The 14,407-nt window shown below is 40.6% G+C and overlaps 3 protein-coding genes across 3 annotated transcripts in view; 2 read left to right on the top strand and 1 right to left on the bottom strand.

Annotated features, from left to right (window-relative positions):
• Positions 1 to 190: 190 nt before the first annotated feature.
• Positions 191 to 2,024, top strand: ppil3 (peptidylprolyl isomerase (cyclophilin)-like 3). Its single transcript, XM_073466492.1, has 6 exons — positions 191 to 260; positions 541 to 615; positions 884 to 977; positions 1,071 to 1,138; positions 1,260 to 1,378; positions 1,470 to 2,024. The coding sequence occupies exons 1-6, from the start codon at positions 258 to 260 to the stop codon at positions 1,594 to 1,596; spliced, it is 486 nt and encodes a 161-aa protein (XP_073322593.1). The 5' UTR covers positions 191 to 257; the 3' UTR covers positions 1,597 to 2,024.
• Positions 2,025 to 2,181: 157 nt separating this feature from the next.
• On the top strand, positions 2,182 to 4,348 carry LOC140995905 (3-oxoacyl-[acyl-carrier-protein] reductase FabG). Its single transcript, XM_073466062.1, has 8 exons — positions 2,182 to 2,243; positions 2,415 to 2,585; positions 3,103 to 3,281; positions 3,378 to 3,471; positions 3,552 to 3,621; positions 3,705 to 3,741; positions 3,858 to 3,921; positions 4,084 to 4,348. Exons 1-8 carry the CDS (start codon positions 2,220 to 2,222, stop codon positions 4,240 to 4,242), a joined length of 798 nt encoding a protein of 265 aa, XP_073322163.1. The 5' UTR covers positions 2,182 to 2,219; the 3' UTR covers positions 4,243 to 4,348.
• A 97-nt stretch (positions 4,349 to 4,445) lies between these two features.
• The window catches only part of col27a1b (collagen, type XXVII, alpha 1b), a 69,387-nt gene continuing 59,425 nt past the window's right edge, over positions 4,446 to 14,407 (bottom strand). Inside the window, exons 46-61 of the mRNA XM_073466061.1 lie at positions 14,338 to 14,391; positions 14,122 to 14,229; positions 13,926 to 14,033; positions 13,121 to 13,228; positions 12,972 to 13,025; positions 11,092 to 11,154; positions 10,868 to 10,921; positions 10,732 to 10,767; positions 10,197 to 10,214; positions 10,033 to 10,068; positions 8,954 to 8,980; positions 8,764 to 8,829; positions 8,392 to 8,551; positions 7,948 to 8,057; positions 6,924 to 7,142; positions 4,446 to 6,113 (exon numbers count right to left, since the gene is read on the bottom strand). Coding sequence (XP_073322162.1) covers positions 5,967 to 6,113; positions 6,924 to 7,142; positions 7,948 to 8,057; positions 8,392 to 8,551; positions 8,764 to 8,829; positions 8,954 to 8,980; positions 10,033 to 10,068; positions 10,197 to 10,214; positions 10,732 to 10,767; positions 10,868 to 10,921; positions 11,092 to 11,154; positions 12,972 to 13,025; positions 13,121 to 13,228; positions 13,926 to 14,033; positions 14,122 to 14,229; positions 14,338 to 14,391 — 1,368 coding nt within the window. The 3' untranslated portion in view covers positions 4,446 to 5,966. The remainder of the gene's footprint in view (positions 6,114 to 6,923; positions 7,143 to 7,947; positions 8,058 to 8,391; positions 8,552 to 8,763; positions 8,830 to 8,953; positions 8,981 to 10,032; positions 10,069 to 10,196; positions 10,215 to 10,731; positions 10,768 to 10,867; positions 10,922 to 11,091; positions 11,155 to 12,971; positions 13,026 to 13,120; positions 13,229 to 13,925; positions 14,034 to 14,121; positions 14,230 to 14,337; positions 14,392 to 14,407) is intronic.

A 14,407-nucleotide genomic window follows, 5' to 3' on the forward strand; every position in this document is an offset into this window, starting at 1 on the left:
ATTAAACACTTTGAGGCTTATGACAAAATCATACAAATCCTTTAGAGATTGATTATCCTTAGATGGCATCTTTATGGATGAATAATAGTTTTTAATTTCATTTTTTAAAATATACAGACCTATGTCACTTTATTAACGCTATGAACGTGCTCTTTCTAAATCACCGTAAATTCCTTGCGGAACCATTGAGCGCTGAGCTCCTGCACCTACACGGACGTGTTTCTCCGACACACTCGTTCACAGACGCGACGTTCAAAATGGTAAATTGTGTTATAGAAATTTCTAGTACATTAGTATCATTGTGAAAACAACATAACAGTTAAAAAAGCTATTAACTTATACGGTGATTACATACGGATACGCTTGTTCGGAGCCAGTTCCGAAACCTCCTATTTGTAACAAGAACTAGCTTGTTTTAACAGTCCGGATAATAAGCTAAGTTAAGCTAGGTAGGAAACGGTAATGAATAGCCATTCGTGAGCCTCTTAAAATGTACCGTTTGATGATTTTATGGCTTTCTGTCTCTTGTTAATTTCACAGGCTGTTACCCTTCACACAGATCTAGGAGAAATTAAAATTGAATTGTTTTGTGAGCGCACACCGAGAGCATGTGAGGTGAGTAACGTTACACTACAGTAAACTAGGTAACGTAACTTCAACGTTACACGGTCCAGTTCTTCCGGGGGCTGGTTTCCGTTCATTTCTAAACGGGAATTCATTTAAGTTGTGTGTATTAGCATGAATTTTGCAGTTTTTTTCTAATACTCTGTGGCACCCTCTGTGATAATAAAGCCACAGTCATTTTTAAAAAACTTAAATGTAGATGTACACATTTGTCCAACAATTTAATAGAATATCCTAACATATTTTTTTACTTCTGCAGAATTTCCTTGCGCTATGTGCCAGTGGTTTCTACAACGGCTGCAACTTCCATCGAAACATTAAAGGTTTCATGGTTCAAACTGGAGATCCTACAGGTGCGGGATTGTTGTTGCCCCTGCTGCATCTTAATACTGAAATGTCACAACTCACATTCTCACTCCCTCTTGTGTTTTCATTGCACAATGTAGGCACAGGTAAAGGAGGAACAAGTATATGGGGCCGCAAATTTGAAGATGAGTACAGCGAACACCTCAAAGTGAGTACAGGCTTGACTCTGGGCTTGTTTCGGCTACATCAGGAAGAAGTTTCACCAAATGTATCACGATGGATCAGGATGTAACATTGTCACTTTTGTGTTCTGCTTTTTTTTATTTCAGCATAATGTACGAGGAGTGGTCTCTATGGCAAACAATGGCCCCAACACAAATGGCTCCCAGTTTTTCATCACATATGCCAAACAGCCCCATCTGGACATGAAGTACACAGTGTTTGGAAAGTAAGCAACCTGTATATCAGTAAATGGGTGTTATGTGAGATGGACATGATGATAGCATTGCAGCTGACACCTTGCTCTCTTCAACATGTAGGATTATCGATGGCCTGGAAACAGTGGATGAACTGGAGAAACTGCCCGTCAATGAAAAGACGTTCCGACCGCTGACTGAAACCCGAATAAAGGATGTGACCATTCATGCCAACCCTTTTGCTGGATAGACGACTTCCTCTTCGAATATGCAGATAGACCTTTGAAACAGATGTGGTCTCTGTGGACAATATTTTACATTGCCGAAGTTAAAGTGGATAACTAAAGTGGATAAATGCTGAGTTTTCTTCACAAAATTATGTATACCAGCATTTCAAAATGGGTATAACTCAGAATCTAAATGTCATTTGTCACCTTGATCACTGTTCAGGGAGTAGGGGAATGTTTTCTCTAGTTTCTAGCTGCATATGATAACTGTTAGATGTGACTAAGTCTTTGTAATGACGAGGTACAGGTCATTCAAAACCAATTCATCTTTATTCAGTCTAAAAACAAACACCTGACTTTTCACAGCAATGTTATTCAGATTCTCATCTTTTTTTAAAGGTCTGTGTAAATAAATTGCATTTTCTTTGTCAAATAAAACTTTTATAATTCATGTGTTTGACCTGGTTTTTAACATTTTCTGCATGCAAAAATACATATTGTGTATTCATATTCATATGTTCTGCTTAGAGGTTTAGAGGAGGAGTAGTGTTGTAGTCATGTACGAACTACAGAGCAGGACCTGACGCGTCAAACTGCGTCATCACTCGTGGACGAAGCACACGCTCTAGCACAAACAACACGAATCATGGCAACAAGCGATGCGTTTAAAGTAAGTTTACTTTCTTGCACGTGATTTCACGTTGCTTCCTTGTATTTTCAGCGCTGTGTTACTTTTACAGATTGAACCAAACTAAACTAATCTCAATTCAAATCGGTTAATTTATTGATGGTGAGGCACAGCGTGAACAGCTGATAGACGTGTGTGTGTGTGTGTATTTAGGTTTCTTCACTGAAGGGCAAAGTGGCTCTGATAACGGGGGCCAGCTCGGGCATCGGGGCAGGTACGAGCGTCCTGTTCGCCAAACTCGGAGCTCTGCTGGCTCTGAACGGCCGCGACGTGGAAAACCTCAACAAAATAGCCAAACAGTGCACCGACTGTGGAGCTGCTGAGGTAACTCTCATACTGAGGACACTGTGTGGTTTACATAACTGGAGTAGAGACACGCCGACACTGAAAAAATAGCTCATTGTGGAGCAGGATACGTCTGAATACGAAGGGAACCTTAAATGCACTTTAAATCTGTATTTTTTTGAATGGGGTTTGGCGTGACAGCATCCAGCTGCAAAGTTGAAAGTCAAAATGTTGCCTTAATATGTAATCAATAAGTAGCCGTGGTGCATTGTGGGATGAGCAAAAAGCATTTTTGTTTTCAACATTTCTTTTGTAAATGAAGCATATTTAAAAACACTGTCTGTATCTGAGGGGGAAACTAACTTTAATTTGTGTTAAGCCATTTGGGCATATGCAACATGAATGTAACAGATGTAAGTACATGTAGGTGATATAGAGTGGGATTTAAAGACATGCAAACAACCATACTTTATCATCCAAACATTACTGCCTTTAACACAGTATGTGTTTTGTACTATGACCTGTCTGAACATAATGAAACACTGAATGTGTTTAGCCTTTGCTTGTTCCTGGAGACCTCACTGATGAGGAGACGGTGAAGAAGACGGTGGAGCAAACTATCGCCAAATTCGGCCGGCTGGACGTCCTGGTCAACAGTGCTGGTATCTTGGCCATGGGCAGCATCGAGGCGACAGACCTGGCTCAGTACGACAAGGTCATGAACATCAATGTCAGGTAGGATTTCACCTGATGTCGTGACCTCATAGAGACATGTTAGTGCTGAGGGTAGCCCGCATATGTCCCATGGCTGTTATGGTGTTCATTTTCCAGGTCTGTATACCACCTGACTCAACTCTGCGTGCCCCACCTGATCAAGACCAAAGGCTCCATCGTCAATGTATCCAGCATCAATGGACAGAGATCAGTGGGTATTAATGACCTGGCCAAAACATGTTCCGCTACATGTCTTCACAAGAATTGTGCCTCACAGTTTTCTCTCTGTAGTTCCCCGGTGTGCTGGCATACTGCATGTCCAAGTCGGCCATTGATCAGTTCACACGTTGTATTGCACTTGGTGAGTGTGCCATTTTTCCTCCACATACTGCATGTTCATCATTGTAAAAGTTCACAATGAAAATAACACGACTTTTGTTTCAGAACTGGCGTGTAAGCAAGTCAGAGTGAACTCTGTCTGGTGAGTGTTGTATACATTATTCATTAAGGTAAAACACACTATGAATTTGTAATTTAAAGAGCGTGATGTCAGTTGTTTCAATATTATGTATCCCTGCGCCTGCTGCATTTCTTCAGCCCCGGTGTGATCGTCACCGATGTCCACAAGAGAGCAGGACTAGATGAGGATCAGTATGCCCAGGTAAAATATCATGTCAATACTTTATGGTGCCACTAAAACTTTTTTTTTCCTTCAGAGGTTCTGTACAAGAGTGTTGGACATGTTGAATAAATACATTGAATAAAGGTAAACATACGCCCAAATATCCTTAGGCTCATTCTGTAAATCTTTATCCACCACCAGTTTCTTGCAAAGTGTAAGCAGACCCATGCCCTCGGTCGACCAGGGGAGGTGGAGGAAGTGGCCCACAGCATCGCCTTCCTGGCATCCGACGCCGCTAGCTTCATTACTGGAGTCAACCTGCCTATTGACGGGGGCCGCCATGCCATGTGCCCAAGATGAGATCACGTATAAGATACAGCTGTCTGCTAATATAGTGATTTCAACTTCTATGTCTGCCTGTTTTTTGTAATAAATATGGCTACAGGTGAATGACAACTAAAACTAATGGAGGTGTCACTTCATGGATAAAATATTTCTCCATGTTTACGGGATTCAATGGTTCTAGTTGTGAAATGAATGGAAGGAAGCTAAAAAGCAGTGCAGGCAGTTTAAATGCGTTTTATTTTCTCACTTTGCTTGAAGTTTTCTTTGATGGAAAAAAATTTGAAAGCTGCTTATCAACAAAGGTTTCAGACATTTATTGAATTACCTGTTGAGTCACTAGACTTCATTCACGCAGCATGAAACGTCTGTACAGACCAAACACTGTGAGCTCATGTACCATTTGTGGTTTAGTGTTGTGTATTGTAAGAAATCCTCTGAGTTTTTAGATTGGCGGGACCAACCTTCATTGCTGCACCTTTGAGTGAACAGTTATAGAGAAGAAAAAAAGGATGGAGATCTCCTAGAAATACAGTTGATTTTCCAATTAAAAACAAACAGACTGAAGAATCCTTAAAGCTCCAAATGAAAAAAAAAAAAGTGATAAAACATGACTGATGCCTGGTTTTGTACTTGAAAGCTTGTCAGAATTTAAATACAATTTAAATAGAATCCACTGTAGATAATAAAGTTTGCATAATTACTGACATTTACATTTTGAGAGATAAAAAAAAATAATTAACTTATAGTGTCAGACTCAGTGTCAGATAGTACAAAGAGTATCGAAAACGTTAAAATACTACCTTGAAAATATAATTTAATGAATTTGGCCTGCGTGTATATTTTACAATCTTCCCTTTATAGCTTTGCTGAGAGCTGACAAGACGTTATCATTCGCGTGTCAACTGTCGCAGCACCAGGTGTCACCTCTCTGTCATCTCGGATTATATCAGGTAACATCTTGCTTGCTGCTAGATGAGAGGTGCGGTACGAGGTAGCATATTGACACACTTTTCTCGGTCCACACTGTGGAAAGCGTCGGTCCACGCTGACATGGACCGTACCACACAGCAGTTGTTTGTGTGAAGACATCTGTATAAACGTGGGTTCTCTCAGCACTGGACAGTTATTAGAGGCTCAAAAAGACTTACCTGGAGAAAGTACGCCTGTGTGTCTGAGGCACACCGTATACCTGAATGAGTGATATGATGTTGATACTGTATATGCCTAAAGGCTGTGGAACAATAACTATTGCACTTTATATTACAATATACAGTACATATACATGTATAAATAATACTTAAACATTAAAATAGGAATTATTGCATTTGCAGATGTAACTGCTCCATGTCTCTGTACAGACCTTGAAAAAAAAAACCTTTTAGGTATCAGACCGTGAAGAAAATATGATACAGCATGGTCCGAGAGATGACAGAATGAGACGTCCATATTACTTCCTCTCAAAAGCGGCCTTCAGGTCTTGTGTCACACAAACAAGTCTCTGAAAAAGAAGCTTATTGTTTTCCATAGGCTGATTAGTGCTAGAAGTCTCTGCATTTTCAACGGGCCTTCTCACTCTGGTGCCCCCTCCTGTTCCTGCAGTCCAAGCATATTTTGTGGAGGGAAAATTGAGAGCCAGGGTCTGTTGATCTGGAAACCACAGAAGCTTTAGTCTCCCTCCCATCCACACTCCTCTATGCAGTAACTCCTTTGAGGAGTATTCCCAGCCCCTCCACAGGGTCCTATAAGAAGCACACGGGTCCAACCTCAAGGTGATAGCGTGCACCGGGTTCTGTGGTCGGTAGGTTGTACACATCCACGATGGGGAGTAAGTTTGGGTCCTGGGTCTGGAAGATAAAGTGGGTCTGATGCCAGCGGCCATCTTTGATCTGAAAGTGAGGGTTAAATGATGTCACATGAATTGAGGATGTGGAAGACTTAAGAACATGAAAGGGTCATCGATTGGAGGCAGAAATATTACAAACCAGTGTCTCAAAACCTGGACTAATGAAACCAAACCTATCCGCATGGCCAGATACAACAAGAGGTAAGTGAGAATTTGTGTATGTGTGTGTTTGTCTAATTAGGGAGCTAGCACAAAAAGGTGATTAGCTTAGCTTAGCATAAATACTAGTAAGCAATAAATACTAACAGCAGAGAACACAGCTAGCCTGGTTCACTCCCAAGTTTAATAATCCGCCTACTGATGCATAATTAACATCTTTGTTTAATTTGTGCAAAAACAGAAAAGCAAAAACAACATTGTGGTTTTACAAGGACTTATATGCAAGGCTGCACAAAGTCCTTACGCCTGGCCAAGAAACAAGTCACAGCACGTAACTCCTAGGGTTGAGCGGGTTCTTAGCTGAAACAAGTTTCTTGGTATAGATAATGTACTTTTGCTGATTAGACAGGTCGATAATCAGTAGACCCATAGTGCACAGTATATACGCCCAAATGTGTTTTTTAGCTTTACTTGTATTTTTGAGACTGAAGTACATTTAATATCAGCTACTTAAGGACTTTCACTGAAGTACTATTCATATGGACGACTTTCACTATTACCAAAGTAACATTTTAACACAATGTCTTTTACTAAAGTATGACTTGTGGATACTTCTAATCTTCTCATCTAACTCTCAGTAAGAATCTCAAAGATGTCTACTTTGAATTCAGGCCAGAGAAGTAGCAGTTCATACCCAGCAGTCGTCCCTGGGTATGAGTGGCTCCAGGAGGTCACCTGCCTGAATCTTCTCTCCTGTCCAGGCTTTGAAGCTCACAGCCCCGTATGGAGGCTGCAGGGATGGCCCTGCTGCCCACACAGGTGTGTTGAGGCAGTGAATGGTGATGTGCTGCACCGCCTCGGTGCTCAATAGGTGGATGAAGTTCATCTGGATGCGACCCACTCCTATCTCCAACTATAGAGTGGATTATAAAGTAAAGTTTTGATAAATTGATTTGACAAGATGAAGAATTAGTGTTTCTCAAATAATCATTACTTTCAGAAAATTATGACCGTGTCAATGACCGTTTGCTCATAAACATTCCTACATGTCGGCAACTATTAGTCTTTGTAATAGAAGAACTTAAGCACAATCAATCTAGGAGCTGATAACAGACTCCAGTTCTGTTATTTATTAGAATGAGTTACATCTGGATCACATATTGTGCACATATTGTATGACTGTCTGCCCCCAGTGTTTCAGTTACAGTTAATGCAGGCAATGAGTCTGTCTGTATTTGTGTTTGTGTGTGTGGTGATATTTTGTTGCAATATCTCATGGCTGAAGTAAAACAAAACAAGACAAAACAAAACAAAACAAAGAAATGTGAAGAAAAACTGAGGATTCACAAGGTTTTCTTGCCAAGCGAGTGTGCCTTTGATGATGCCAGCAGGACTAAAGGGAAAGCCTTAAGATTCATTGTGAGAATTATCTATTGAAAAAGAGCTAAGGTTTACGGTTTTGAGCCAGAAATTGAACAGCTCTGCGCCTTCATTTATCACATGAACAACATTTAACCCTTAGCATTTCTACTTCTTAAGAAAGACAACGGAGAACATTTCTCACATGCACACATGCAATCTGGGATTTGATATCCATCTACTGTCTACACAGTAAGCTCCCAAAGTGATCTTGTCTGCTCCTAAGTGATAAGAGTTAGCAGCTCACTGGGTGTTTTGTCTGGTTGGAGCAAATTGCTTAAAATAGAAGTGATCTGAACCTTGGATACTGTGATAGGTTTCAGGCAAGTCTGTCCTCCACCGGTGAAGTTGCACGTCACCTCAATAGTGTCAGCAGCACAGCCGAGGTTTGGGTCGATCCAGTAAGTGCCTGTCATAGAGCAGCAGCAGAAAAAGAAGTGTCAAAGAAAATTTGTCTAATCAGACATTTCAGACTGACTGTCCTCACTATTATTTGTAAGTTATCTGATCGGATTTCTGTGTCCAGACATCACCGACCTATCTGCATTGGTTGCTATAGTAACAATGTAGGTGTCAGTAACTTGTGGTGGTGACACGGCTGTCCAACACGGAAGTGTGAGAAATGGAAATCCATCATCTCACCCTCCAAAGAATCGCACTGTCAAGTGTTGGAGCAGCAACTTCTACGTTCTTGTCCTCAAAGATACTCTGCAAGTGACCAAGCAGTTATATTGTCTCCTCACCATCGTACATCCTCTGTTCACAGTTGTAGAGGTCTCGGCAGATTCGTGCAGGGTTGTCGCGGGTTCCTAGCGGGTTCTTAAGACTTTGGATCAGAGTGCTGAGATGCTGCAAGGTCTTGAGGATCTCTGTGCCCTGGTCTAACATGGGCAGGTCCATCCTCTGATGATTAGACATAAATAATGGCATGATTATAAATGTAATTTCTATAAAAATTGTATCCGATTAGATCAAGTAACTTTTTTTTCATGGACTTTAATTGTATCTCTAACTTATTCTTCAAGTTTATACAGACTCACAATAATAAAGACCATTAGGCTCACATCAATCAACGGTAATTCCTTGCAGCAAGCATAATTTCCCTCAAAACTAACCTCTGGCCTTTGTGCAGCATGGGAATCGATAATGACTTGAAAGGCGGCACCAAGAGCCTCATTTGTCTACAAAGAAGACAGCGAGACAATGAGGAAACCACAACCACGGTCATTTTTACTTTCCACTTTGTACAATAACACATCATCGTTCCCAAAACCCTGAATTGACAATAAAGACAAACATACTCACAAGTGAGAGGGCAGGCGTGGGAAGACCCTGAAAAACAAAGAAAGAAGCCTGTATTATACTGACACACTTTGGTTGTTTTATCTTGTGAGCACTTTTGTAGTGTAGTGTATTAGTGTTCAGGAAGCATTTCTGTAAAACCTAATCTCCACTCTCGGTGGTGGGTTCTGCCATCCTTACACAAGATGCAGATATGCAAAGAAACAATCATGAACGCACAGGAAATGAGGCATGAATGCACAGGAAATGAGGCATGTCAAATGCAGAAAAGAAGAGCCGCTGGCTAACAGCTATTTGAGTCAGATCACAGTGGAAAACAAGCACAGCTATAACTAGTTAGATTATTCTCTAAATTACACAATTGATATGCTCACAGTTTAGTTTGGGTGTAGAGTCACAAATGACTTTTTCTTCTTTCTCAGATTATTTTCCAGCATGCTATATGCTGTGCCCACAGCTTAATCTACTTTTTTGTCCTTTATATGCAACTTTGGGATCTCAATTACGAGAAACACACTCAGTGTGACCCCCTCAAGTGTCATCAGATCCACCAGGAGACCATTTTCAGGATTAATACCAACTGGAAGAAACTGCCAAAGGTGTAACATATGTAATCTTGCTTGTGTTCAGTGCAGATCAGCTTATTCTAATAATTAGGCTTGACAGATTTATTGATCAAGTAACCATATTTTGATCCTAGTTGAGGAATATAACTCATGTCTAAATGCAGTTTCTTGATTCATTATTCATTAACTTTTTAAAATGCATAAAAAAGTAATTTGGAAACAAGTGACATTTCATCACTTCTGTGTATGTGTTGCTATCTCTCTTCGTACAGTTTGACACTCATGAAGACACAGAAGAGTCAAAACACAAGTCTGTCACTGTAAAAGACTGCAAATCAATAAGTGTTCTCCAGTCTCTCCTTGACCTCAGACGTATCTAATTCAGCTGCACATTTCAGTAAAATATACGAAGAACTCCTTTCATCTAAGCATACATCTGATGGAGAATGTTTTCCTCTAGTTTAGACACTCAAATCTACATTGAAATACAAAAAATGCACAAAATGAAAAACTTACTGGTGGTCCAGGTGGTCCATGAGGGCCAGGAGAGCCCTAAAAAATTGCATAATCGCATTAGCTTTCAAATTATTTAGAAGTTGGCTTTATAGTGGACGATAGCAGTTTGTTCATTTCTTCTAGTGCATAGAATAATTAAGCTACATAACTGAATGACTACTCACCCTTGGTCCCTGCAGCCCCTGTTTGAGATGAAAGAAGAAGAAATCAATATTCATAAGCAGACAATCCAACAATAGGAGAATGAGTTTAAGAATCAGGTGCAGTGTAACAACGTATTTGTGCTGCCAATTCAATAGAGTCTTTATCTGCTATACATTGGCTTACCCTCCTGCTTCTTTGCAAGCCTACACTCAGAAATCTTATTTCTACACAGCAAATCCTATTCCCAAGCAGCAAACCCACACATTAGTGTTGGGGTTTTAAGAGTGAATTGTGAATTATGCCTGTGTACGAGCACTCAACAAACCTCTTAAAAAAAGCTTGAGATGAGCATGCAGCCAACATTTATCACCCTGACAGGAATTCCACAGCAGCTAAGTGTCACTGTGAGTGTAACAACAAACAGCGGAGCACAATAGGAAATGAAAAGTGCTAAGGGCAAAGGAGGCTGAGTGGTGTGCTGTCTCCATACTAAGTATCCTATTCTGTGCTCACAGTACAGACAAGAAAAGGATTCATCAAAACAGCGCCACGCACCGTCTCCCCACGACTTCCTTTGTCACCCTGGGGTCCCTGATGGAGAGAAAGAAGACAGAGGATCATTCCATCACTGCTGAAAGCAGCGAGAAGTCACATAAAGCTTGGCAGATAGGATGAGATATGAGGTACATACAGGATGACCGCTGGGGCCGATGATGCCAACGGGGCCCAAAGCTCCCTCCATACCCTGGAAAGCGGAGGCATGTTAGCGACTGGAGACATACAGTATATGATGGAGCATCTGATGGAGCACTGCTTATTTTTCATTGGAAGTGTGCAGTTTGTGAGAGTTCAGTGCACTTGCATTGGCTGAAAGACTGCACAGAGATACCAAACTACCATTAATTTTAATCTTACCATCAAACCTCGCGGTCCTTTTGGTCCCTGTATCCCTGCTGGGCCAATGTCTCCTGGGGGTCCCTGGAGAGACACAAATGTTTGTTCTTATCACGGTGGATAAGGTATGGTGAGTTTAAAGGATAAACTAGTGTGAGGTAATCAATGACCTTTGTTGACCTCTATTGGCGACAAGTATATACAGAAGTATAAACAGAGCATTTCTCTGCAGTTTGCAACTGGCAACCACTGTGTTACATGCTTAAACACCTGAAAGGTCTTAAGCTGCAGTAACTCTAGGTGGTGGCACTAAAACTATAAACCTCCTGTTTTCAGACTACATGCTGATTACAGTCTGTACTTTATGCGACTTATTGTTGCAGTGTGCCATTTATGCAGTTTGTGTACAGAATCTGTTTTCCATTTTGTACTTAAAGTAAATAATACAATATTATGATTGATGTCTGTCAAAATATATGTTTGGACTGCCAAGTAAAATTTACAAAGAGAAAGCACTTTCCTCAAAGTTTAAACACATTATCTGTTATTTGAGGTGTTTCTACTGTACACCATTTGTAATTTACGTATTTAAATTAATTTTAATTGACTGCAGCTGGGAGTAGGTTCTTTATTTCCTGTGTGCATTGCATTTTAGGAAGAAGGGTCAGCTCACACAGAATTCAAATGGGTTTACTGAGAATACAGACAGAAAAAGTCTGTCCTGAATTGTGTCACTTTTCAAGAGTGAACAAAGAGCATGTGGAATTAGGACACAGTTTCAGTCTCTATGGGAAACAACTTATTTTCAGCTTCAACCTTGAAAGACAAAATCTATATATATATAATTTGTATTAATCAGTTATCTTCTGTCAAATGTCAAACAAAAAATCTGTCATTCGATCATGGTGATCATGTCTTAGGGGTGATTACCGCCAACTCATCCCACCGCACCTCCACCTAGGTACCCCTGTTCTAAAAGACCTCTACACAACCTCCAAGATATCCCCCTCAGAAAATGGTTTGTGTCATAGATGATTATATGGTGAAATGTTCCTTAATCATACATAACAGTTTCTATTTGTATATTCACGTTGTAAAACCGCTTGAAAATAAACTGTTTGCCAGTAAATGTTCTGGCTACATGTATTATAATAGCCCATAACTTAGTGACGGCTTATGCTTGACAAACACAACAATTCTGAGGAAGTGGAAAAGTTTTATCAGAAACTCAGACAAGCAGCTTTATCTCTCCTCTTGTTTGGAATAAGGTCAATATTGTCGCTGTGATGTTATTACAGACATTAAACATCACTCCAGGGCAAGTTTCCACATATCGTTTCAGAGCCTTTACTTCTACACTTCTATCTGACGACTACTCTAAATATCCTTCCTCATTTAGTTTGAACAAATATTATAAACGATACTGAACCCCAACACAAAGCTCATCTGCTTCACACTCCTGTTGAACTCCCACAGTAGGAAAATATCCAACATCACTCTCAGGGTTTTAAATTAAAGAGTGAGACTCCAGTAAAGCCTGTTCTGTTTCTTCAGCTGGCAATAATCTATCGAGCAGCAGTGCTGGAAGTAAAGAAGACTTATGTTGTAGCAGATGTCATCCTGGGGCATGTTACAGTAATACCTAACAGCTTTCATACCAATTTTTACTCAAGACAATATAATGTAATGCACCTCCGGAGAATTTTAGACGTTCAAAATTCATAAAAGTACATCAACCAAAAGGTGAGTTAAACCCCAACATTACTTTTAAGGTCATCTAACTGTCTCACAGCCTTATCATATCTCTAGTCTGACAGAAAAAGAACTCCATACAGAATGGAAAACTAAAACTTTATAGGTCATCATTTTGGTTTTGAGTGGAGCTTCTTGAGATCACATACCTTTGGTCCAAACAGACCAAACACCCCTGGAAATCCTTGTTCACCAGTATCCCCCTGATGAACAGAGAGAAGTGAAAGTATCATTACTGAACAAGCAAAGTATATGTCAAGGAAAACAACTTAATGTTATTTGACAAATCAGTGCTCACTGGTTGTCCTTTGGGTCCGGGGTCTCCTTGTTTTCCTGGTAATCCCATTCCGCCAACTGAGCCTTTTTTTCCTGGTGCGCCAGTTTGGCCGGGAAGACCCCTCTCACCCTGAAGAACAGACAAGCCCTCATTAACGCATGCACATCCTTCTCAAATACCAACCGATAACCACTGAACAGACACCTGGACAATAAGGAGAAGCCGCTTGTGCAGCGACAAACTCATGATCCCTCACAGGCTTCCCATTGATGGACACTGCTATTTATATTCAACTGTCCAATTTGATAAATGAATAAAAAATCATTAAATATATGATCCAGTCAGAATGAAACTTTATTGCCTAGCCATGGGCATCATGATATCAGTTGCTTAACACCACAGGTTGAATAAATAAGGCCTCTGTGTTTCTCGCCATCATGTCTATATAAATTCGATGTAATATTGGTAAGGCCATGCAAATTAAGACTGTGCCAACTCATTAATATTTGCAACAGTAACTTCCCAACAGTATGAGGTCTTTTGAGAAATGCTGTTAAAGACTTTGTGCAGAGCTTGGCCTTTGAGATCAGAACACACTCCTAATACAAAGGCAGCATTATGGTGCCAAGTGAGGCAACAATGGCAGATTAAGGCTGAGTTGGCAATTTCCACTTCATATTGGCAATAAAACTCCCTGCACTGTGATCTATAAAAAGGATTGTGCCATAACTTAACATTATGGTTCTTTGTGAATAAGATCAAAATGTTGCACTCTTAACTCAAGCAGCTGAAATTAAGATAAACAATGTCCATCTGTCATTCTCACCTTTGGGCCAAAGGAGCCTTGACTTCCTGGAAGCCCAGTCACACCAGTGTTACCCTGTTGCCCAGGTTTGCCAATTAAACCCTCTCCTCCATCCTCTCCTTGCTCCCCCTAAACACAGGACATAGTTGGTGAATAATATTAAGAACTGTTTTTCTTTTCATTCATTCTAAAGATCTACCACAATCAGTGTCCTCACCTTGACCCCTTGAGTTCCATCTTTGCCAGGCAGTCCATCGATGCCAGACGGGCCCTCCAGTCCCTCCCTGCCCACAACTCCCCGTGGGCCAGGAGGACCCTCTGGACCCTTAGAAAAGACAATTAGTAATGTTTACGTCAGAGTTTACATTGGCTTTAAATAGTAACATGTAGCTGGACTGTGAGTTATGTAAGACAAGAAATGTATCCAACTCACTGGTGGTCCTTTGGTCCCAGATGTGCCTCTCTGCCCTGATTTTCCTCTCTGACCCTGGAACAGAAAGAGT

Source organism: Pagrus major, chromosome 5 (genome assembly GCF_040436345.1).
Source record: "Pagrus major chromosome 5, Pma_NU_1.0".
Taxonomy (NCBI): domain Eukaryota; kingdom Metazoa; phylum Chordata; class Actinopteri; order Spariformes; family Sparidae; genus Pagrus; species Pagrus major.